This window comes from Nuphar pumila, chromosome 7 (assembly GCF_984573655.1).
Source record: "Nuphar pumila chromosome 7, dmNupPumi1.hap1.1, whole genome shotgun sequence".
NCBI classification, from domain to species: Eukaryota; Viridiplantae; Streptophyta; class Magnoliopsida; order Nymphaeales; family Nymphaeaceae; genus Nuphar; species Nuphar pumila.
The window spans coordinates 29941056-29965365 of NC_143255.1; the positions used below are offsets into that span (position 1 = coordinate 29941056).

Consider the following 24310-nt stretch of genomic DNA (forward strand, 5'->3'; position numbering starts at 1 on the left):
AGGACAAGCTTGATTGAACCATGTTAACCCTGCATGTCATTGTGATTGTGTGTACGTGTGTTCATATGCGAGTTGTTCATTTTCAGGATTCAATCTAGATCAAGCCTCAGATTCTCAGCCCATTCCAATTGGAATACGAATCAGACTACAAATCTTGGTTCCAAGTATAGTGTGATGAAAGTTTTCTCCAAAAAAAGTCTCCGCCACTTTTCCATAATTCCAAGGAAAAGCTCTTTGTACAACTTGGGGCATGAAATGGTGGACTTGATCTTTGGATTCATCATGATCAATGTAGAACAAGGGGAACCATGATCTGATCGTGATAAAAGTCAAGTTTTTGTAAAAGTTCCACTAAATCCCATAATAGACTGAATACGTATGCAATGTTCATTCTGGTCTTTTGGTTAGATACAAGATTCCTCTCTCTCTCTCTCACTCTCACAAGTCACAACTACCTACAAATTTCCCACGCCAGCAACAAATTGAGTGCAGATGGTTACACCAACAATAATTCTCAATAATTTGCAAGTAATGATACGGTTACGACAAATTACAAACATGTACATCAACATGTTGAAACTGTACAGGGAATTATGCACGAGGCAGAACACCCAGGTCTGAAACTTCTCTGCACACTTTGATGATCATATCAATGGAAACTATAGCTTTGAGATGTACAGGGTAATTCAAGATGAGAGCCATTTTATCCTCGGAGTCCATTTTGATTTCATGTCTCCAGAGATGGCTCAGACAGATACTGGCGCCACTCTGCTGGTAATCGTTTCCGCATTTTTATCAACTTTATAGCTGCAGAGGTTAAGGGTATGGCATGAATGTCGATGTCCTTGGGCGCCTGCAACAAAGGCAGCAAGTAGCCTTTGCAGATCAGTATCAAATATTGTTAGAAGAATCAGACACAAACCCCTAGAGACATTGAGGCAAACAACTACATTATGAGGGTGCAGGCCGGAAATAACTTGATCAGCATGAGTCAGTCTGCATAACTTGGCTCTCACAAGAGATGCAGTGGACTCGGCTTTCTCTGTGACTCGAGCTGGTCACTATGTTGAATCATGTTCCTAAGAATGATATTTAATGTCCAATTCACTTATTCCAATTATAGGATTATGAAATCCCAAGGCTAAGAGGTGAACCAACTTTAGGAACTTTGACCAGCTTCATGCCCATCTCCTCTAGAGTTTTCTGCCCTTTCCTAGTGTTGCACTTTGCACAAGCAGCAACCTGCAATTAATAAATCTTGCATGAAAAACTGTAAGCGTTGCAAATTAGTTCAAATTCAACATTCAGAGTGTCTCCAGACCAGATAATGGCATTTCAGACAGTCAGAACCCCTCAAAAATCACATTTTTCATTTTAATTCTTTTTCCTTCCCACATAAGGCTGCTTGTATGCATGACTAATTTCCATTTTAGGCCTAGGAAAAATGAATTTTTAGTCATGCTTCCTTTTTCAATTGCAGATAGTCGTTTATTTTCATATGTAGTTCTATGATGGCATTTTCTCACACGCTTATTCTTTGTTTTTATTCTACATCTTGTATTAAACGTGAATGGCTTTGTGCATGCAGCAGCAGCCCACTTGTCACTTGAATTATTAAAATTTAAATCATCATGCCACAATTGCTTGTCGAGGTAGGAGTCAGATAAAACTCATGCACTAACCAGGCAATCCCAGTCCAGCTGCTATGAAGCCCAGGCTGGTCAGTTAACAGAATTCTCAAGGCAAAAACCAAGTTGATGCCAAGCAGAATAATCCACTCTTAGGCAGAACAAAGTACATAAAAGTTAAATACTGGAGGCAATTAAAACTGCATTTGACTCACCAAATTCTCCCATTTCCATTCCCCACCACGTGAAATTGGTAAAACATGATCAACAGTCAAATTGTCATGCGAAGAGCAATACCTGCAGATATAAATTAGTTTAATATCTACAAAACTTAAGCTTCAATGCAAAAGACACAAATATATGCAGGAATTTAGTCAGTAGCTGGTGGTTTAGGTAGAATTGTTTGGGTAAACAAATTCAAACATCAAAACATTCAAATGAATAAAAAATAAAAAATAAAAAATAATTCTTCACATGTATGATCACTTTGTATCATGGACACCTTGAAGTACCAATGTTGACATTGGTGTGATGGGCATTTTGAAGTACCCATGTTACATAGGAAGCCCAGAAAGGCTATATCATTTGAATATAGAAACCCCAGTAAGCTAGGTTCCAACACAACTAGAAAAACCAGTAACTATGATTAAGACCAGAGATGCAGAAGATATGCTCATAGACATTCTAAGTGCAAAGAATACCATCAATTAGAAACCATATTTTCCCCTTAATTTTGGTTTTGAACAAGAAGTCCAAAATAAAGTAAGATGGAGAAACAAAGTCACTTATCATAATAAATAATCCAGTAAGAGGAAGATCTCTTCCATTATTCTTTACAGAACTTACTGACAAGTGAAAGCATCGCGAAAGAATATATTTTTGCGACTAAGGTGCTGTTTGATCCTCCTCCTCTTGACAACCTGAAGTAAATTTGGAACCTAAAAATGGCAAGCAAAGAATGCAATAAGTCATAGGCAACATTCAAACACACAAACGAGGATTCAAACTTTTTCCACAGAGACAGTGTGCACTGAATAAGAGTGCCTGCTTACTCTCAGAACAGCTGGTATGTAAAAGCATCCACTTGGGGAAGAGACAGTTTGATCATAGTACTCCAACACATCAGCCTGGTTAAAGCAAGATTAAGATCTCTATTTTTGTTTAACATAACATGTAACAGAAGATAAACAGATACATGAAAAGAAATGGAAAAACAATTAAAACATGTAAACAAGCATGGCAAGAAGACAAAGTTCACTAAGAACATATGCAAGCTAAATTTTAAGAGGTTTGCACTGTTTTATCTTCAAACACAGCCACCAAAAGAAAAACACATATATCACTACAAGTACAATAAATGGGGACATGATCTACCTTCTCCATAAATTCCAAACAAATGGCTCGTCTCCAGCATACGACATTGATGGGCCTAAGCATGATCACAATCAAACAAATTGAATGAAATAAATAAGTCATTTTACCGGCTGTCCCAATAATATCTAGAGAAAATCGTCTTCAGAGCATGAAAAGACAGAAAAATATCATATGGACCATGTGCATAAAAGACTCAAGCACATACTAGATGATACAAAGTTATCAGAAAAAACATCTGAAGGACAGAATGTGGGCTTCCATTTACAAAGAAATATCAGTACGAAAGTATGGTTGCAAATATCAGCTATAATTTGAATTATCATGATATCATTGAGATATTTGCATGAAAATCCTAATAAAATAGCAATAAATTCAATGCCCTTTTTCAATGTATCACAGTGTCATGATTTTAACCATTTTGCTTTTGTAATTATTTTTATCTATTTTTTTTTTCATTATCAAATTACCAAGACTTTTCCAACAAAATTTAAATTTGCTCACTCACAAAATTTCCGAGACGTGACTATGGTGGAAAGTTCTAGGGAAACTGGACAGTATTATTCCTACATAAAGATAAGGTACCAAATTTATACAGAAGTCATTGAACTGAGATGTAGTCTACCATTAAGTTTAATAGTCCTAGGGATTTTTTTTTTCATTAGTGCACCAAAACTGAAGCTGTCCTGTCCTGGTGTAATATTATTAGGGTTGTCAAAGGATCAAATTAAGTTCACATACCTGAACAACCAATTGAACTTTATCTGGAGCCCCTGTGAATCTTCTGGATTTGAAATCGCTGCTTATATACCTGGTGTTGGCCGTAGTATACAAGAACATTTCATAGTATTAATAAGAGAAGGGTTAAGATGATGAAAGAAAAGTTCCGAGAGTTGCAAGTCTATTTTTGTGTTCCAGAGCCAGGGAGAGATCCAATTAGTTGAACAGTTAGATCTGGTTTGGTGTTTTCACATCTACATAGTTAAACAAATCAGAATATAAACAGTATCAGATCCTGCATACTTGTAAAATAACAGCTGATAACGGTGAGGAAACAAGTTAAAGGATATGGATCTGGTAAACCTCATTCTTTCTGTTTACTCCAACTAAGCTACATCCAATCACTTAGGATTTGGTAATACCTACATCACGCTCAAGTCCAAACGATTTATACTCCTATGTATTAACAGGAACACCATAAGAAAAGCTCCATATTTTATAACAGAAGCTCCCAGCAACACTTTGGTTATGAATGAGAATGCAACATTATGCAGTGCTCAACCTTCTGACAAACTAATCTATTTACTCATTTAACTGTGACTTGCTTTATGCTGCACTTTAGGTGATTGACCAGCGCATAGCTTCTGAGGAGGATACGAGAAAATGATTACTGACTTTATGCAACCAAAAGATGACACCTTAGGAAACTCATCAACTTAGTTAGTGGTGTTGCTTTATCTTTTTTTTTTGAAAGAAAATGTTACTTTATCGTTGAACATCCTTAACAATTTACCAAGTTACAGAAGCTACCATAAACCAACACCACTGTACAAAACCAACTAAAAAGGTACAAAAAAGCTACCATATAAATCTATAAAAAAATCTGAATAAATGCTTATTATTAGAACAATATCATAGCCATACACAAACTGCAAAGAAAAGTAGGCAACCAAAGAAAAGCGCTCCATGGACTAAACCACCAACCTGTATGAAATATCCAGCACCAACCCCCTGAAACAAGACAACTCATCAACACCACCACCATCATCAACATCATCATCTTCATCAATGGCATCAACGTCACTATCTTCCCCACTCACCACAGGCCCTTCCCCAGAATCCTCGCCAGACTTGGCTCCCCTTGAGCAGACCCTACCAGCCTCACAACCACCGGCCTTAGACCGATGGATGTGAAGTGGGTGCCCTCCAAATCTTGACCAACAGTCCTTGTGGTGAGATGGGTCCTTGAATTCTAGTGCAAAGGGTTCCCTGTCACCATGGCACAACATTTTAAGGCTCCCCTGGACTGTGAATTGCCCCAGCAATGTGGGTCTGACACCCCTAGTAGTTGAGGAAACTGGGGGGCACTTCATTGCATTCAGTCCCTAAGCAAATCTTTTTCTTGCAGGTTATTGGGAAAAAAGTAAGGTGGTCGTCGCCAAATTTTGTGAACGACGTTTGAAGCGTGTGGGGAGGTCCGGGAGGGCTCCCCACCACAAGATGGGGTTTTGTGCGTAGGAATATCTACTACACGCTTCTTGCCCAGGCAATGAAGTCAGTCGTAGAGGTCATCTGGTCACAAGCTTTGTGCGTGTGGGGGTTTGCTTTGCCCATTCAGTTGTGTGTGCTCGCGCGCCCGTGCACAGTGGCAAATATCGGCGATATTAATATAGTTAAAAAAACACGATATTTTTAGTCTACGTTTTGAACAACGTATGGCCAGTCAGTGTCGCAAATCTCGGTGGTATTAGTATTAGTAAAAACATTGTCTCGGTTTGCGCTTTAAACGGACTAAAATATCGTGAGATTTTGAAAATATCTCCATATTGTCATGTAGACGAAAATATATTTACTTATGTTGGCACATCAGATTCAATATACAAAGTTTGAGATCCATGACATTCAAACATACCCCAAGACTTTCCTCCCAGTCGGATAACTAAAACCCTCAAACCCTAGTTTTTCCTCCACTCAATTCACCCTAATTAAAGAACCCTTTTCTTGAATAAATTGATCCAATTCACCATTGAATGGATGTTATCTACACTGTTTGCACTTTGCAGTTACCGTAGTTGTACTTTCACTTCCAATTACCCTATGAGGAGTTAAGGAGTCGGGAGAGTAGAACTATTGGAATTCAAGAGAAATGGATTCAGGAGGAGTTGTGGACCCCTCTTTTGTTTGGAAGCATAAACAACTCTTTAAAGGATCCAAACTTGTAACTATTTCGTATTCTTCACCATGTTTGGAAACTTGTAACATGGTATTTGGGTTGGGCTAGGGCCTATAAATTAGTTCTTAGCTTGGCCGCCATATATATATATATATATAACATAAAAGTTTAAGATTTACGGAGGTAAAATTCTATTGTTTATTGAGGTACAATAGATGAATATAAGATTTATTAAGGTAAATGGGATAAAAATTTTGAACGCAAATACCACATCTTTTTAAGAGGAGTTCAAATAGGTATTTTGAAGGATTTGGTATCGACTAATCACCAGCCTAAAATGTCGACTCTCTCCAACTCCTTATCCCAAATGAAAGCTAAATCCGTGAAATGAGTGTCACATCAAATAACTGTCTCTGATTACACTACAAATACTCCAATAACATGCTCCCAAACAGAGCCTTAGACATCTAGAGGGTACAGTTTTGGCTCTAGGGTCTTTCACTCCAAGCTTAGCCTTTTTGGGGATTCAATTAATTCATTCTTGTATATAGGCACCATCATGGTACCAATCATGGAGGTTGCTCTTTTCAGTGCATGCTCACATGCCAATCATTGTGTCTCATCAAGCATAACACACACTTGCCTGCACGCACACACACAAAGTGATAAAAGAGATTTAACCATAGTTATTAGAAGTGGAAACTCCATGAATTTTTGATATTTTTTTTATGAATAAAGACAAATTTAATGCTAAAACATTATTTGAACTTAAGATGATATTTAATTCTAATTTGAGCTTTAATTTGAATTTGAAATGAATCTTAAATTGAGAATTTAATTTGAATTGAGTATGAATTTGAACTTAGAGTCTCACTGAATTTCGATTTCAATTTTTGGAATTCAGATTCAGATTTGGGTTTAATTCAGATTTAATAAATGGATCTCGGATGTTCTAATTGGATTTTGATTTTATTCAAATTTTTATCTAAACTATAATTAAATTAAATGTCAATTCAAAATTTGAATTATATAATAATTTGAATCTTTGCTAAAATTGAATTTAGAATTTAAATTAAATTTGAATGTAACACCTATGAATTTTTAAAGCATTTTTAATGAATAAAATGAATATTAATAAATATTTTTGTGTGAAAAAATGTAAGAATGCAAACTAGTCTAAATCTATTTTTAAAAGACATTTCATGAAGAATTAAAGTTGATTTTAGTGAAATTTGTATTCAAAATCAAATTTATGAAAAAATAAAATTTTAATGAAAGAATTGGCAAATTTTGTCCAACTAAAGTTGAATGTGATTTTAGATGAATTTAGGTTTTATTTGATAAGTATGTAATGTAATTGTATTAAATTAGAATTGGATTTATATGGATTTAAAATCTAAATTCTAAAATAATACAAAATATTAAATAAGGATTTTATGGAATGGAAAACTTAAATTAACTAAATTTCAGAAAATAGTAGAGGTTCATAGAGTGGGGCATCCCCCTATGTGAGATCATCCTATGTGGCATCTCATGTTGAAATTAAGTTTGAAAATTTGCAAGTTAAAACCCTAGAAAATGATATTTCAAAAGTTTCTTAAAAAGGAAACAAGTAAAAAAAATAACGAAAATAAGTTTTTTTAAAAACTTGCCAAAACCAACAAAAAAAAACTTGTGTGAATTTTTGACTTAGAGAGGACATCCTCTAGGGTGGGACATCACATCCTAGAAGACCCTCTTGGTTGGACTATTAGGCAATAGGAAGTAACAAAAAAAAGTTAGAAGTAAAAAATTTACCAAATAAGTTAGTGAATTAGTACCTTGGCTAAGTGGTTGAAAATTGGTAAGTTGAAAGCACAACTGGGAATGTCTCATGCTTGTGGACCCCATGTGCTTGCTTGGATCTTATGAGATATGTGATATAACTACCAAATATGATTATATATATATATTATATGATTTAATAGTTAGTTATGTTAATATAGTTAAGTGGAATTGGAAAAAAATAGGAGAGGTGATTTGAAAATGTTCAAAATGAATTTAGAAATGACTAAAATTTTTGAGGAATTAGGAAGGTATGAAAAGAGAAAAAAGAGTATATAAAGAGCCAAGAGGGGCTAACGCCCCCCCTCCCTTGGGATTCTTCAGTGTTTTTTTAAGTTCTCTCTCTCATTCTCTATTTTTTTCTCTCCTTCCTCTATTGTGTTTAGAAGATCTAAACCACTATTAGAGAGTGACTGATAAAAGAGTTATATCCACACATTGAAGGAGTTGTGCAGATCGAGTCATCTAACCAGTCCTTTTTAGAAAAATAAAGGTTCCCATTAATTCCTTTTGTGGAGGTCTCTATTTGGTAGCATTTGGAAACACTGGGTCTTAATTTGGAATTTAGAAAAACTTGGCACCTAAGAATATCAGGTAAAAGGTACGTGTGAAAGGAAAATTTTCATTGCAAAACTACGTCACAAGCTACAAAAATAGCTCTTTTTCTATTTAGAAAATTGCTCACTCAACAGTTCATGGATAACAACAAGATGCGGCTGTGAGTAGGGGTGTCAAGGGGTAGGGTTTAGTTTCGGACCCACGTGAAACCAGATTTGAACCAGATTTTTGGGTATGGTATCGGGTTTGGACCTAAGTCTAATTGTGTTTACTATAAGAAAAATCATACCCGGACCCAATAAGAACTACATGAACCGGACTCAGATCATACCCGATAAAATAATATTTTTTTATCATTTTACATTAAAAATCTATGGGTCATAATTAATCAAAACTCTTGTTGGGTCCGGGTCTGGTATACCTTAAAGAAAGGAAGAATCAATGGAATGCTTAGTCATTTCCTTCACGGTTGGAAGAAAAAAACATCCACAAATGAAGAAAGAGTCGACGGGTGAGCTCGATGAGTGCAATAGGAGTATCCGTCGACAAAAAGATCACCCTAAGATGATCATCTCATGGCTATTGAGAACGAATTAAATCAGATGGATGGATACTAGGTGGTGCACATATCCACCGTGTTGTTATGAGCTACTATTGTTGTATTGTTGGGTCGAGAGTTATTCAAGACCATCCTCATTCTTGAACAAAAACCCATTTTATGATTTATTCCATCTATTTCATGACCTGAACAAAGGAAGATGATGCATCGAATGTGAATGTAGGTGTTGTAATTAGCCAAAAATGAGCAGCCCATCTCATTTCTAAGTAAAGCCACCAGTACTATAAAAGAAGAAGCACAACAGAAGGTTAAGGGGCAGAGCGATCGACTACCGACCATGAAAAAGACACCTAAAACAAGAAACCTTGACATTGTGGAAGTCAAGTCATCAGTTTGAGCATGATTATCCTTAAACCCAATGTGAGCTTTTCTATTTTGACCAACCGCCCTATGAATTGGTTATTCTTAAACAAGTTTGATCCAAGACTTGAGATAAAAGGGTGTAGTCCTTGTATTAATCTGACCTTCTGTCCGGACCCAAGTCTTAATCGGGTCCTTTTTTTTATCATACTAGGACTCTATAGGGTTTGGTCTGGGTAAATCCAACCCGTTCACACCCTAGCTGTGAGGCTTTTTTAGGGGTGACAAAATCTGACACGACCCACCAACCCGCTTCTTAGTCGGGTTTGGTTTTGGCTTAAACGGGTTCGTGTCGTAAACTGGTCGACCCACCTAACCCGTTTATTAAATGGGTCAGGTTCGTGTTAGGGGTATGCCAACTCGCCAACCCAGCTGACCCGTTTAATAAACGGGTCGGGGTCGGGTTCGCCTCTTTACCCTAATTCAAATCCTTTACTTCGCTCTTCTTCTTGCCCTAATTCACGCACTAATCCTCTACCCCTCTCTCTTTCTTCTCTGTGTGCAGCACCCGCCTCTCAATGTAGGCCATGGCCACCGTCCCGTTCGCCTTCTCTTTCGTCGCTTTGGTGCCGTTTGAAGGCCTGAGGCCCTCGCGGGTTAGGGTTTCGTCCCTCAGCCACGCCGGTCTAGCACTGAAGAAGTCGGCCTTCGAGAGACTCTCTGTGAGGGCAACAATCACCTCTCTCCATAGGCCATGGCCACCATCCCATTCGCCTCCTCTTCCATCGCTCTGGCGTCGTTCGAAGGCCTGAGGCCCTCGCGGGTTAGGGTTTTGTCCCTCAGCCATGACAGTCTAGCGCTGGAGAAGCCGGCCTCCGAGTCTTCGTGAGGGCAACAACCGTCATCGCGCCCAAGGTATTTGGAGTGCTCTCCCCAACCCGTTTACCCGACCTGACCCGTTTATTAAATGAGTTAGGCGGGTCGTGTCGGGTTACCCGTTTAATAAACGGGTCTGGTTCGTGTTGAGGTATGCTAACCCGCCAACCCGACCCGATTGCCACCCCTAGGCTTTTTGTACTGTCCTAGCAACTCCACCTCTCAATCTTCTCAAATTAACAAAAGAAAAAAATGTACCTGAATGCTCAAGATAGCATTCCAAATCAAGTCCTCAGTATTATCTAGCCACGTTTGCAGGAAAGAGTTCTTTTTTTTCAAAATGCTCTGTACCTTTTTATGTATTCACATCTTTGTCACTGTGGAAGCATTTCCGCGGTTGGCTTGTTTCTTAGATAGTCTCCAATATTACCAGCCGAAAGATACGCCATACCAGTGCCAATGGACCACCACGTTGGTTTGTATGGTAAATGGATCCTGAGATTTAATGTGATGCGACCAATATCACAAAACTGATTCTCAAGAAAGTCTCACAATATCCTTTTAAATGTTGGTTTTTCTGCAGAAAATCTAGGAAAATGTGGGCATATGTAAAGATACAAAAATATAAGCAATGTACAAAGAATGTAAATAGCACTTCTGCAATAAGAATGTGATATTTTTAAAAAGAAGCTGTACTTTAAAACTGTGGCATTTTTTCTATATTATATTGGCCTTTGAAAATATTGCATAACATCATCGATATTTTAGACCTAGGTTGCAACTTCTAAATTACAAATTTAAAGTGGCTAGTTGGTCATAACCTTGGACAAGTTGAGAGTAGATCAGGTGATCTGCCAAATCAGTGCTTCACTGTCCATAAATTGCATAAAAACAGTGGGGGTCTGGTGGGATGCCACAATGGACGGTGAAGATGTCAAATCATTTTATTAAAGTGATTTGACGTATCACTTGATCTGCTCTCCCAAACGGTGAAGCTGGGAACCAACTTAAATTCCAAAATCAGATAGATTCTGGCTTGGGTCATTGAATTGATTTTCTTTTTTTCGATTTAACTTGGATGGGCCTGGAGGTAGGGGTGGCAATTGTGTCGGGTCTGTGGGTTGGCGGGTCAGAACACCTCAACACGAACCCGACCCGTTTATTAAACGGGTCGGATGTGGCAAACATGAACACGACCCATTTATTAAACAGGTAACCTGACCTGACACAGTTAACCCGTTTAATAAATGGGTCGGGTTGACCCGACACGATTATATCTTTCCGTTAAAAGATGTTGCAAGTATGAAATAAGAAGGAGGAGTTATTTTAAGTAAGAAGAAATTAAAAAGAGTTATACTTTTAACTTGATTTGATGTTAAAAAAAATTAACGCTTTTTTCAGATGAGAACATTTAATACTATTGCTCTCAAATCTTGTCACTTCTGAGATTAACTTTCCACCTCTTTCTGTTTCTCACATTTAATGTTATTGCTCTTAAGTCTTGTCACCTTTGCAGGGCGAGTTTTAAATATTTAAAAGTGTCGTGTATATTTAAAACGGGTCGACACGATTACCAGTTTGGATTACAAATGGGTTGCGAATTTAATCATCCCAAAGAACCATTTTAAATATAAATGGGTTGCGGGTTGACCCGCCCGCCTAACCCGTTTATTAAACGGGTCAAACGGGTTGGCGGGTTGGCATACCCCTAACACGAACCCGACCCGTTTAATAAATGGGTTAGGTGGGTCGACCCGTTTATGACACAAACCCGTTTAAGCCAAACCCGAACCCGACTAAGAAGCGGGTTGGCGGGTCGTGTCAAATTTTGCCACCCCTTACTTGGAGGTGTCACTTTGATTGTGAACCTCTAGCGTTATCTACTGTCTAAAACTGCATGAGCTCCCCCCACCCCAACACAATAGGAATGATGATGTAAATTGAAAGGGCCCCAATTATGAGAAAACTGTGCTATGCATGAAATTCAAACAAAAAAAACTAAAAATTACATAAAACTAAAAAAATAACAATTCTTAATCATTCAACTCTCAATTATCCCTAATCCCTACCCCTAAAAATACGATGGATTTTGGATAAAATTCGAATACAAAAATAAATTCAAAACAGAAATCCAAATCATAAATGCTAACTATAGATCCAATTGAATCTTATATCGCTTATGAAGCCGACTTACACACAACTTTGCTCCTGCATCATTTTCCCTGGGCTAGAATAAGACTCGGCCTCGAGTTTGGTCTGCTTTCGTTTCTTCTAGTTTCTATCGACTTCTAAGAACCACAAAGGTGTTATCATCTCTAACGGGTATAGATTGATGCACTGATTCAGAGAAATTGACCAACAATCCAAATAAAGAGAGTATATGGACTATTGTTGCCCCTGATGGTTGGTGTAACATAATACTTAATGAATCCATTTGTAATATTTGAGAAAGGTAGAGCCAACTGTAAAGGCTTTTAGATCCAAATATAATTGATTGGATCCAAATTGGTTTCACCTAGGTCAAACAGATATTTTAATGGTTGTTTAGGTAGTGGATAGGTGTGCATGGGTATTGGTGGGTTTTGTTGTTGAGCAGGCCGATTTTGGGTTTGGGTGAGGTTCAATTCATGAGTCGGATTTAGGTTTGGGTGGTCAAGATATCGGGCTTGGTAAGGATCTGATTAGATCATGATCAGATCAGAAGAATATTGAATTTTTGGACCTAGATTGGTATAGGTTGGATATTGGATTGAGTTTTGAGGGTAAAAGGTCGGGCTAAGACTCAATCTATATCCAAAATTATGTCCGGTCTAGTCTTGACCCGATCCAAATTGGAATTGGATGGCACCCTCCAATGGATTTTCTGCCGAAAGCTAGAACTCCTACAGGTTGGCCTCTCCCACCTCTAACTTGATGGGCGATGGCCAGTTGATCAGAAGCCTCTCCCCCCATCAGTCCTCTTGAAGGGAGAGAGAAGGATGGGTAGGGGTACACTGATTGTCAGATTTCGCTTGACCCGTCTACAATAGCGTACCTCGTGACATTGGATCCTTCGTCTGAGAGTGTTCTGATGGTGGAGAGTGATTAGCGAACAACGATTGAGCGTTCTCAAAAGCCAACATTGTTGTCTCACCATCATAGATGGGCATCTTTCTATGAGATTCTTGAGTGTCGCGTATCTGCTCCTTTTCTTCTTTTGATCATCGCATGAACACCTCAAGCATATGTTTCACCTTGAAGAATCGTTGGTCAAACATTGCAAGCCTCTGGTTCGTGTCTGTCACGTTCCTAGTCTTTGCATATCAACTTTCAAATTGGTCACTTCGGAGGGAAGATCCATTGCCGAACCTTTATCCTCAACTATGATTTCCTGAATATTTTTCTCTTGATTGCCTTGTGGGATCGTCACAAGATCGAGATCTTTCTCTTATACCAACTGATGTACATTGAGAGAACTTGATTTACGAGAAAACTACTTTACCCTACTCCTATTCCGAAATCCAAAGAAAAGCAAAAAAAAATTGAAAATTGCATAAAACTCAAGAAAATAATATTTTTTAATCATTCAACTCTCAATTGTCCTTAATCCCTCTCACGTAACAAGTATTTATAGAAAAAAACCCTAACTCTATGATAGATCTTGAATAAGATCCCAATATGAAAATAAACCTAAAACAAAAATTCAAATCCTAAATACTAACTATGAATCCAATTGGATCTTGGATAGCTTATGAACCCAGCTTACACACAGCTCCGCTGCTGCATTAGATGGTTTCTCACTTTTTTTTATAAGCCGAAGAAACCACACCTCGCATGAAGAGTTGGTCGCATTGACTCAGGTTGCCATACCTCCAGTCATCATGCTGACGGTGTGAGACTCCGAGGTTATGACCCTCACCCCGGAGCTTACGTTGGGCATTGGCTTATGCAGAGGAGAGACGCTAATGAGAATCAAACCTTGACCACCCATCTAGTGACCAAGGCCCCACCAGGATAACAAATTCTCAGTTTGATTCAGCTTGAAAGCTTTAAGCAGACCCACCTAGCCAGGTGTGCAAAGTCATTATGGCAGAATTGAGAGACTTGTAATAGACAATGCCACAATGGAAACTCAGACATGGATATGTCGCAATTGGTGCAGATGAGACAATCCTATCCCTCTCCAAGAGCATGTTTTAGTGCCACTAAAAACTCAACAATTTTCTTTCTTTTTTTTTCTTTGGGATCCAAACATTACTTGTTGTGACATAACGACATCCTATTTTGTGGTTCAATTGATGATGTAGTGTCACTTTCAGTGCAGGTGCTCATGGATTACTGTGAACCAAGTTTTATTAAGTCCACCAAATTATCATTTCTGATCCTCAATACGTTATCGTGCTAAAAAAAGCAAAAGGAAAACAATGACCACCACATGCCTAATGACTTGACTTGCAAACCCTTGTAGCAGGTTATATGTCCCCCCCCGAACAGGGCAGTTAGCTACATCTCATGTTCGGGGGTCCGAAAGAGCACCACGTATGTAAGCATGTGTGTCTCGTATCCCCATGTTTGTTAGCATTAATTAGCATTGGAGTTTGATGCGATTGCAAAGACTTAAGTACCCTCTCCTCCATTGGTGCAAAAAAAATGACGATTCTTAAAAATGAGTGGTTGTAAAGACTTAAGTGCCCCGAAGATGATTATTTAAGACCCAGTCTCTGCACTGCAGGATTATCTGAGAAAGAAATCTCCCGTGGAGGAGGCCATGAACATCAACCCTCTCACTCTCTCTCTCCCTTCTATTTCTGCTTCTATGCACATCCAACAGAAGATCTTACATTGCTCCATCAAGCACCAGCTGACCTGCACATTGACTGTTGTGGAGCCTGATTCAGAGTTTTTACCCTTACAGAAGGAGGGTTTGGGGGCTCATCCCAGCGTGGGTAGCATCATTCAACTAAATGAGTTGTAAATCCTGATTCCGAGTTTTTACCCTTACAGGAGAGGGGTCTGGGGGCTCCTCCCAACGTGGGTAGCGTCATTCAACTTGAAGAGTTGTGGAGTCTGATTCAAAGTTTTTACCCTTACAAAAAATGGGGGTCTGAGGGCTCCTCTCAGTGTGGGTAGCATCATTCAACTTGAAGAGTTGTGGAGTCTGATTCAGAGTTTTTACCCTTACAGAAGGGGGGTATGAGGGCTCCTCCCAGCGTGGGTAGCATCATTCAACTTGATGAGTTGTGGAGTTTGATTCAGAGTTTTTACCCTTATAGGAGGAGGGTTTGGGGGCTCCTCCCAACGTGGATAGCATCGTTCAACTTGATTCGTTGTGTAGCCTGATTCAGAGCTTTTGCCCTTACAGGAGAAGGGTTTGAGGGGCTCCTCTCAGCGTGGGTAGTATCGTTCAACTTGATTCGTTGTGGAGCCTGATTTAGAGTTTTTACCCTTACAGGAGGGGGGTCCGAGGGCTCCGCCCCCCCCGGCACGGGTCCCGGGTGTCGTGGTCAAAAAATGCACAAGGTGTCATGGTGAGAAAGACATATGTTTGTTCTAAGCAAGGTTGAAAGAAATCAATGGAAAATCCAACATGGAGCATGCCAGAATCAATATGTGGATGTCAAGCGAGAATGGTGTTGTGCAACTCAAATAACACAATAATAAGGGTCTGGTTCTTAGTTAAAATGGGGAATAAAATGACAATAGAAATTGCTTAAAATTTACAGAAATAAACTAGACTCAATAACGAAGATACCATTTTTTACGGATTTGGAATATGACCTCCGGTTAGGGAGATATGACCCTGACAAGTTGGTCCTAATTCGGGTAGCGATTTACAGCGATTTGCTTACTGAATAACACTATAAATCGCTACAGCGATTTGCGGAAGACACTACAAATCGCTATAGTGAGATTCAAAAACACTATAAATCGCTATAGCGATTTGCGGAAGACACTACAAATCGCTATAGTGAGATTCAAAAACACTATAAATTGCTATAGCGATTTGCGGAAGACACTACAAATCACTATAGTGAGATTCAAAAACACTATAAATCGCTATAGCGATTTGCGGAAGACACTACAAATCGTTGTTGAAAAGCTGGTTAACACTATAAACGTTGTGGGGCTCGTTAGAGACTCAAAAATACTACAAATCGTTGTAGGAAAGCCCGATAACACTACAAATCGTTGTTGGAAGGCCCCAAAAAAATTTGGTCTGGAGGGCGCTGCCCCCCAAGCCCCACGCCAGGGGCGGCCCCCCTGGACCCCCGCGCCGGGGGGGAGCCCCCCAGACCCCCCTCTTGTAAGGGCAAAAACTCTAAATCAAGCTCCACAACGAATCAAGTTGAACGATGCTACCCACGCTGGGAGGAGCCCCCAAACCCTTCTCCTGTAAGGGCAAAAACTCTGAATCAGACTCCACAACTCTTTAAGTTGAACGATGCTACAGTCAATGTGCTGGTCAGTCGGTGTTTGATGGAGAAATGTAGGATCGTCTGTTGGATGTGCACAAAAGTAGAGAGAGAAGGGAGAGAGAGTGAGAGGGTTGATGTTCATGGCTTTCTCCAGGGAGAACTCTTTGCCTCCCTTGATTTCTTCTCTAGAGAGAGTGAGAGGGTTTTACAGTGTTTTACGGAGAAAGAAGAAGAAGACTTTGAAGAGTCAACATCATCCTTGACTTTCTGGATGGAGGACATGTTTGTCCTTTTTTTGAACGGAGAAAGAAGAAGAAGACTTTGAAGAGTCAACATCATCCTCGACTTTCTGGATGGAGAACATGTTTGTCCTTTTTTTGAACGGAGAAAGAAGAAGAAGACTTTGAAGAGTCAACATCATCCTCGACTTTCTGGATGGAGGACATGTTTGTCCTTTTTTTGAACTGTTTGTTTTTTCTTTTTTGAATGAAGGACATTTTTGTCATTTTCTCAAACCATCACTTTATGAGAAGAATAGCAAGAAAGGGTACTTAAGTCTTTGCAACAACACCAGAGTCCGATGCAAAGTTATGTCAACATACACAGGAATACGAGCCCCATGTGCTTGTATACGTGGTGCTCATTGAACACAGACGTGAGATTCAGTGAATCATCGCGGGGGGGGGGGGGGAACATACACCACCCTCTCCTAATTCTGTTTAACTAACCTCATGAAAACGGCTAAAAGAACACTGACTGGACACCTATGTCACAAAGATTTGTGGACACTGAACATGTGAAGAGAGCTCGACTCTATAGTTTGAGAATATCAGAAAATAGGACACAAGGGAAACCAGATTTTTTATTTTTTTAATAAAAAATAATTTTGATACTTAAATAATAATAATACTTTATTATTAAAATATCAAAAACATTAAAATAATGGTTGTGTGCGTGTGTGTGTGTTGGTGTCCACGATCGTGTGCCCAGTCGTATAGTCAGGGACACACCCAAAATGGTGTGTCCATGTGATATAGCTGGACATGTCATTTTTGTGTAATTTCGTTTACCCATAGAAGCGCCAAACATTCAGTGTTATGCCAAAGGCAAATAAGTTTTACTTCAAGAATCAAGAATAATTACGTGAATTACACAATATCAAAATTTATCCCATTTTGTTGATGCCCTTATCGTGAAACTTCAAGAACCCAAACAAAAACATGACTTCCCTTCCAACGGCACGCATATAGGAAATCCGAAAAACTTAGAAGTTCTGGATTTTAGGTCGAATATAGGCAAGCTCTTGATATCCTGAACTTTGAAATTCAGGACCATTTATTAGTAAAAAAGCCACCACATAAAACCATGTTCTCGTTTCTAAAAATTCAAAAACCCCAACAAAAATCAGACCTGAAATTTGATTATATCCATTTCACACCTGAAATTTGAAGTGGATATTAGACCAAACACGCATGCAGCCCATCCCCACACAACAAAAACAAAATACAGCAGAAATAAGCAGCTTGCTAGTATATATTGAGACTCGGTTGTATACGCGGATAAGCTGAGGCCTTTATCGCTGCTGCGAGTAAAAGTAGGCATCACACAGAGCAAACCAACCAAAATAGAAGAAAGAATATAATTTTTAACATTTAACAGAAAAATGCAGGCATATGTTACAAGCTTTTGTTTGAAATGTTACATACATCATCAAAGGTCCAACCATAAAGATCCGTTTGAAGTACACTCAAGCTTTGAATTTTTTTCATTATGAATCTATAACTGAAGATATATCCAAAGAAAAAAAAATATATAAGGGAGATTTTGCTGTTCTCACCAAGCAATAAGCAGGCTTCTTTGTCCTGCGTTTGTATTTATTTTGTCTTCTTTTACTCGGCCACACTGACTGATGCGTAATCCGCATGGGCATGCATGACCAGGTGAGGTGAACGTTCTTCAAGAAATAATGGAAGTTCCGTTGGGTTTGCTCTATATCACCAATAATCACCACATGAACAACTCCCATTATCAAAATGATGAAACCGGTTTGCATCTCGTACTATAATGACCCGATTAACAATCTTGGACACAAACTTCATGAAAGTATGGCAATCATTGCACACACGCAGGTTTTTCATTACACGAAGGGGGATCCCAGGAGGTGAACTCATAAGTCCAAAAGAAACTGCCAACTTCTCACTGTGCACATATACACTTGGGTCTTTCTGTTGCAGCTCTAAGTCATGCAAGAGGCTCTGATGATCAGGAACATACCCAATCTCCACTACTCGATTAGATAATTCCTCTAAATATTCATAAATCTTATCTGCTAATGGATGAAGGCAATCACCAACAAAGAATGCATGGATATTGTTCTTAACTTCAATCCAGCTTTGACCAGGCTCTTTCTTCACTCTCCTGTCCTTCATCATCTGCCTTATTTGATCTCTAGCATCCCACTTTCTAAGTGCTGCATATATATTGGACAATAATACATAAGTTGCAGAATCATGTGGCTCCAATTCTAGAAGTTGCTGCGCAGCAAGCTGCCCTAGTTCCAGGTTTCTGTGAACAGTACAAGCACTGAGAAGGGTTCTCCAAACCATAGCATCAGGCTTGATGAGCATCTTCTCTATAAAATCCTGCGCATCATCAAAACGTCCAGCACGGCCAAGAATATCGACAACACAAGCATAGTGTTCCGGTCTTGGGATGATGTTATGCTCATTACTCATGGACCTAAAGTAGCCAAGGCCTTCACCCACTAAGCCCACATGACTGCAAGCAGAAAGAACACCAATAAAGGTGATGTGGTTTGGTCTCACACCTTCTTCTTTCATCCACTCAAAAAGTCCCAATGCTTCTCTACCACACCCATGTTGTGCATAACCTGTGATAATTGCATTCCATGAGACTTCATTCTTTTGTGGAATGATAAGAAACTCTCTGTATGCATCTTCAATGCACCCACACTTTGCATAGAGTGAAACCAATACATTACCAGCCTCTGTATCTGACTCAAAACCGCTTTTTATCATCATAGTGTGCATCTGTTTCCCTTGTTTTACATCTGCTAAGTTTGCAGAAGCACTTACGGTGGAGCAGAAAGTGTACAAGCTTGCTTCAATCCCAGCCCTATGCATCCGGGCAAAAACCTGCAGAGCTTCCTCACAGTTTCCACTTTGTGCAAATCCTGATATCAAGCCATTCCATGTTATTGGATCTGAATCACCAACAGACTGAAATGCAGCATATGCTTCTTTGATGTGGCCACATCTTGCATACAAAGTTACAAGCGCATTTCTGATAGATAGATCTGATGAATAACCATGAACCACTGACTGGGCATGAATCTTCCGCCCCTCTTCAAGTGCTTGCAGGCCAGCACAAGCACTAATAGCACTAGATAATCCTATATTATCAGAACGCATCCCTTGAAGCTGCATCTTTTCAAAAAGTTCCAGGGCTTCAGCAAATCTGTCATGCTGAGAATATCCAGAGATCATTGAAGTCCATGAGACAATGTCTTGTTCAGGAAGATGGTCAAGGATTTTTTGAGCAACATCCAGTCTCCCACATTTGGAATACATGTCTATCAGCACACTACACACATAGACATTAAGCTGAAAACCAGTTTTAATGGTCTGAGTGTGAATCTGTTCTCCAAGACCAACGATTCCTAAGGAAGCACATGTCCTCAGTACACTAGGATATGTGTATTCATTGGGATCTACCCCTGCAATCTGCATCTGGGAAAACAGTTCAAAAGAGTCCTCTAGATTGCCAATTTGCCCATATGCAACAAGCATCAAATTCCATAGCACCACATTGTTTTTCTTTGTGGTATCGAAAAGCTCAGAGGCAGCAGTGAGATCACCTGATTTTACATAAAAGTCGAGCAGAGAACCTTCAACAACAAAATCTGATCCATCCCCAGATTTAGTAACATATGCATGAAGCTCCTGCCCTTTCCAAATGTCACCAATACTAGCACAGGCACTCAATAAGCTTGCAACGGTGACAGGATCTGGTTTTAAGCCAGAAACTTGCATCTGCTTGAAGAATTCCAGTGCTCTCTCACTATTTCCACATTGTGCATGTCCTGAGATCATTGAATTCCATGTAACACCATCTCGGTGAAGCATCTCATGGAACATTTGGTCTGCTAAGCCTGGATTCCCACATCTAGAATATAAAGTAACAAGAGCATTGCCAACAAAGGTTTCAGAGCAGAATCCCAGCTTATAAGCTTGTGCATGAATCTGCTTGCCTTGTTCAAAAAATTCAAGTTTAGTGCAAGCACTAAGTACTGTAGAGAAGACAAAAGGGGTGGGTGCAGTACCAGATCCCTGCATCTGAGAAAAAAGAATGAGGGCATCTTCACTGTGACCATTCTGAGTATAGCCAGATATCATGGCTACCCAGGAAGTGCTGTTTCTCCAACTCAGTTCATCAAAGATCATGCAAGCCCCAATGACATCACCAGCTTTTGCATACAGATCGATCAGTGGATTCCCAACAGCTAGATTTGCCTGAAATCCTAACCGAACAATCTTCCCATGCAACTGCCTCACGAAACCAAAAACAGCAGAGCCTCCAAAGCAAGCCTTCAAGACATACGCAAATGTAACCAGGTCAGGGTCCACCCCCTCTTCCTGCATATCCATAAAATATCTCAGCACCCACGCTCTCCTTCCTTGAGCTACACAAGCAATGATAATATGATTAAAAGAAGCACAATCTCTCTGAGGCATTTCAACAAACATTTGGCTCGCATCATCCAGACTGCCTAAACCACCATAAACATTAATCAACTGATTCGCTAATAACAAGTCTCCCTCAAAACCCATCTTCACAATTCTCCCATGAACTCTTTTAGCACTCTTTAAAGACATAAACTTCAAACACTCATCAAGCAATAAAGCGAAAGTCTCAGAGTTGGGTCGAACCCCATGTCTTTCCATCAAGTAAAGAAGATCAAAACCATCCCTTCTAATTCCTTCACCACTGAAAACTTTCCCATAACCACCCATTTGAAAATCTCTGCCCACCATTTCTTCCTCATAGACTTCATTAACACAAATTGCAGATTGACTGAGATTAGCAATATTAAGCACATTGAGATCCCCACAATAAAACTGCCACTGAAAAATACAAACCATAAACTAAGTCGAGAATCATATCCCATGGAAAAAAAACTACAAAATTAAATGAGTAACAGAGAAAAATGGCATTGTTATAGCAGTAGTAGTAGTAGTACCTTGTGGAGTATCTTGTGAGATCGTAGAGTGGCATGTTTCTGAATTCTATGATACAAATGGGGTGTGAAGGATCTTGAGATGGGCCCAAGAATAGATGGCAATGGGAAAGCCATGAATTTCGGTAATTTGGGTGCAGAGAACCATCAAAATTTACAGAAAGACTTGGGATTGCAAAGAAGATGGGAGAAGGCTTTGAAGGAATGAGTGGGTTTTGCAGAAGGAGAGGGATTACATTGCTCAGTGTTTCATCCATGGCGAAGAAGCATTGCTCTGTGGCAAGGGTGGAAACAGGAATTTAAATTAGGGAGAGCACAAATGAACAGTATAAAAAAATCACGCAAAAAAAAAAACACAAAAAAACTAAAATTATGATAAAAACCAAACTAGAAATAATGATTAATGCTAATTGAAAAACAGACAAAGAAAAACCTTAAATCCTAATAGAAATCAAATATAGAATGATCATTATTGCTAATTGAAAAGAAAAAAAGAACAGAGAAAACGATCAAAAACCTAATTAGACATTTATATCATTTGAAATCATGCAAATCAAAAACCTAAATCCTAACAAAAATCATAGATCTCTCATCTATGCTAATTGATAAAAAAACAATAATATTCTAACCAAAATCAAACATTCATTATTCATGGATTCATGCTTAATACTAACTAAAAAATAAAAACACTTAAAAATCCTAAAACCAAAATTACATTCATGCCATTTAAAAAAAATCAAATCAAAACCCTAATTCCTAAAAACATCATAAATTATGAAATTATGCTATTTGATAAAAAAATCATAATATTTTAACCAAAATAAAGCATTCATTATTAACGTATTCATGCCTAATGGTAATTAGAAAACAAAACACAGAAAAACCTTAAAAGGCTAAAACCATAACTAAACATTTATGCCATTCTAAAAAAACCTAAATTAAAACCCTAAATCCTAACAAACATCATATCATTAGATATGCTATTAAAAAAAAAGCAAAAGCCCTAAAAATTCCAACCAAAATCAAGAATGCATTCATGGAATCATGTAACATTGATTGAAAAAAAAACATAGATATACCTAATCAAATATTCATGTCATTTGAAAAACCCAAATAAAAAACATTCATGCTTTTTAAGAACCCAAACAAAACCCCTAATTAAACATTCATGCTATTAAAAAAATAAATTAATAACCTAAACGCTAACAAACATCAGCCATTGTGCTAATTAAAAAAAAAACTTAGAATCAAAACCCTATCAAGCAAAAAATTTAATGGATGACCCAACAAGTTTTTTTTGGGACCTACCTAAGAAAACGAAGAGTAGGAGGAGGAGGAAGACCAAGCCACCCACGGGTGTCCACCGGAGAGTCCGCCGGAGGGAAGATTGCCGGACGCAATCCGGCAGAGTATTGGGGAAGAGAGAGAGAGAGAGAGAGAGAGAGAGAGAGAGAGAGAGAGAGAAGTAGTGGTGGTACCGTGGTAGTGAGAGGCTCTTGTCGGGTTTCAGTTTGAGTGGGTCGGTTCAGGTTGGGTTCGGGTCAGGTTTCATAAGATCCTAACTTGAATCGGGTGTAAAAAAAAACTGATATTTATTTCAGACCTTATGCCACATATGTCACTGTTTTTTTTCAAAATATAACAAGAAAATGTATATTTTTGAAGGCTAATATAATACCAAAAAAGTGCGATATTTTCAAAATATCACATTGTTAACGTGATAAAAACATTTTTTATATTGTTTATTTTCTATATTTATATATTTTATATGTTTATTTTTATATATATTGGTATTTTGCCGAGACATTTTCGCGAAACCCCACTTTTCTCAAAATATAAGATTTTTGCTTGTCAAAATTTTGCTAAGAGAGGGATTTGTGATCTATCAGTGTTCCCGTGTCCTATTTTTCAAAAAATTTACAAACTACCTCATTAAGTGGGTCTAGGGATGGCAATGGACAAGGGCCGGGACAAGGTCTCCACCCCCGCCTTGTCCCAAAATCCGAACCTCCATCCCCGCCTCCATCCACACACGGTGATGGATTTTAACCTCCACCCCTGCCTCCATCCTTGTTTCATGTCCTCCATCCCCGGTCCAAACCGGGACGAGGCAGGGGATGGGATGGGGTGGGGATCGGGACGGGAACGAGGTGGGGGAAAGCATAAGTCCATCCCCGCAAGGGGATGGATTTTAACATTCATCCCAACCTCCATTCCCGTTTAATGCCCTTCATCCACGGTCCAAATGGAGCGAGGTGGGGCGGGGCCCCATTTTCCCCCCATCCACTGCCATCCCTAAGCGGGTCGTACCCTTATCTTTGTGACATGGATTCCAGTATGAATTTATTCAGTTCTTTATCTATTTGAGTTTTGAGTCATTACGAGAACATGTACAGACAACCTGTTTACTAATAGGTCGGGTTTTAGCCCGGTTCTTAACGGGCTCTGATTTGAAGAGAAGCCCATGGCGGGCTCAACGGGCCAGGTCTGGCGTGGCCCAGCCTGTTCCAATCTTAAAATGCATAAATGCATGATTGAAATTATGGGTTAATGAGAGAATAGCAAGTTCCCATGTAACTAATTAATTCT

At 39.0% G+C, this 24310-nt stretch overlaps 2 protein-coding genes across 4 annotated transcripts; both read right to left on the reverse strand.

Moving 5' to 3' along the window:
- Positions 1-496: 496 nt before the first annotated feature.
- LOC149831713 (uncharacterized) lies at positions 497-5099 on the reverse strand. 3 transcript variants are annotated; one of them, XM_090014081.1, is made up of 7 exons: positions 4704-5099; positions 3003-3057; positions 2681-2755; positions 2475-2566; positions 1844-1925; positions 1159-1242; positions 497-853 (listed from the first exon to the last, which is right to left on the reverse strand). In XM_090014081.1, the coding sequence occupies exons 1-7, from the start codon at positions 5090-5092 to the stop codon at positions 728-730; spliced, it is 903 nt and encodes a 300-aa protein (XP_089870207.1). In that variant the 5' UTR covers positions 5093-5099; the 3' UTR covers positions 497-727. The 3 variants fall into 3 exon arrangements, with proteins under 3 accessions (XP_089870207.1, XP_089870208.1, XP_089870210.1); XM_090014082.1 differs by lacking the exon at positions 3003-3057 and adding an exon at positions 3741-3810 and having other exon boundaries at positions 4704-5088; XM_090014084.1 differs by lacking the exon at positions 1159-1242.
- Positions 5100-18156: 13057 nt separating this feature from the next.
- On the reverse strand, positions 18157-21890 carry LOC149831714 (Pentatricopeptide repeat (PPR) superfamily protein). The gene is made up of 2 exons (XM_090012182.1): positions 21725-21890; positions 18157-21608 (listed from the first exon to the last, which is right to left on the reverse strand). The coding sequence occupies exons 1-2, from the start codon at positions 21836-21838 to the stop codon at positions 18459-18461; spliced, it is 3264 nt and encodes a 1087-aa protein (XP_089868308.1). The 5' UTR covers positions 21839-21890; the 3' UTR covers positions 18157-18458.
- Positions 21891-24310: the final 2420 nt, after the last annotated feature.

Bases quoted from the DNA above. Each gene is read 5' to 3' on its own strand.
- LOC149831713 (XM_090014081.1), bottom strand. From the start codon at position 5,092: ATGAAGTGCCCCCCAGTTTCCTCAACTACTAGGGGTGTCAGACCCACA. The intron at 1,926-2,474 runs GTAAGTTCTGTA...TTATATCTGCAG, and splicing joins CGCGATGCTTTCACTTGTCA to GTATTGCTCTTCGCATGACA. The intron at 854-1,158 runs GTTGGTTCACCT...CCTTTGTTGCAG, and splicing joins AGCTGGTCAAAGTTCCTAAA to GCGCCCAAGGACATCGACAT.
- LOC149831714 (XM_090012182.1), bottom strand. From the start codon at position 21,838: ATGGCTTTCCCATTGCCATCTATTCTTGGGCCCATCTCAAGATCCTTC. The intron at 21,609-21,724 runs GTACTACTACTA...TGTATTTTTCAG, and splicing joins CTCACAAGATACTCCACAAG to TGGCAGTTTTATTGTGGGGA.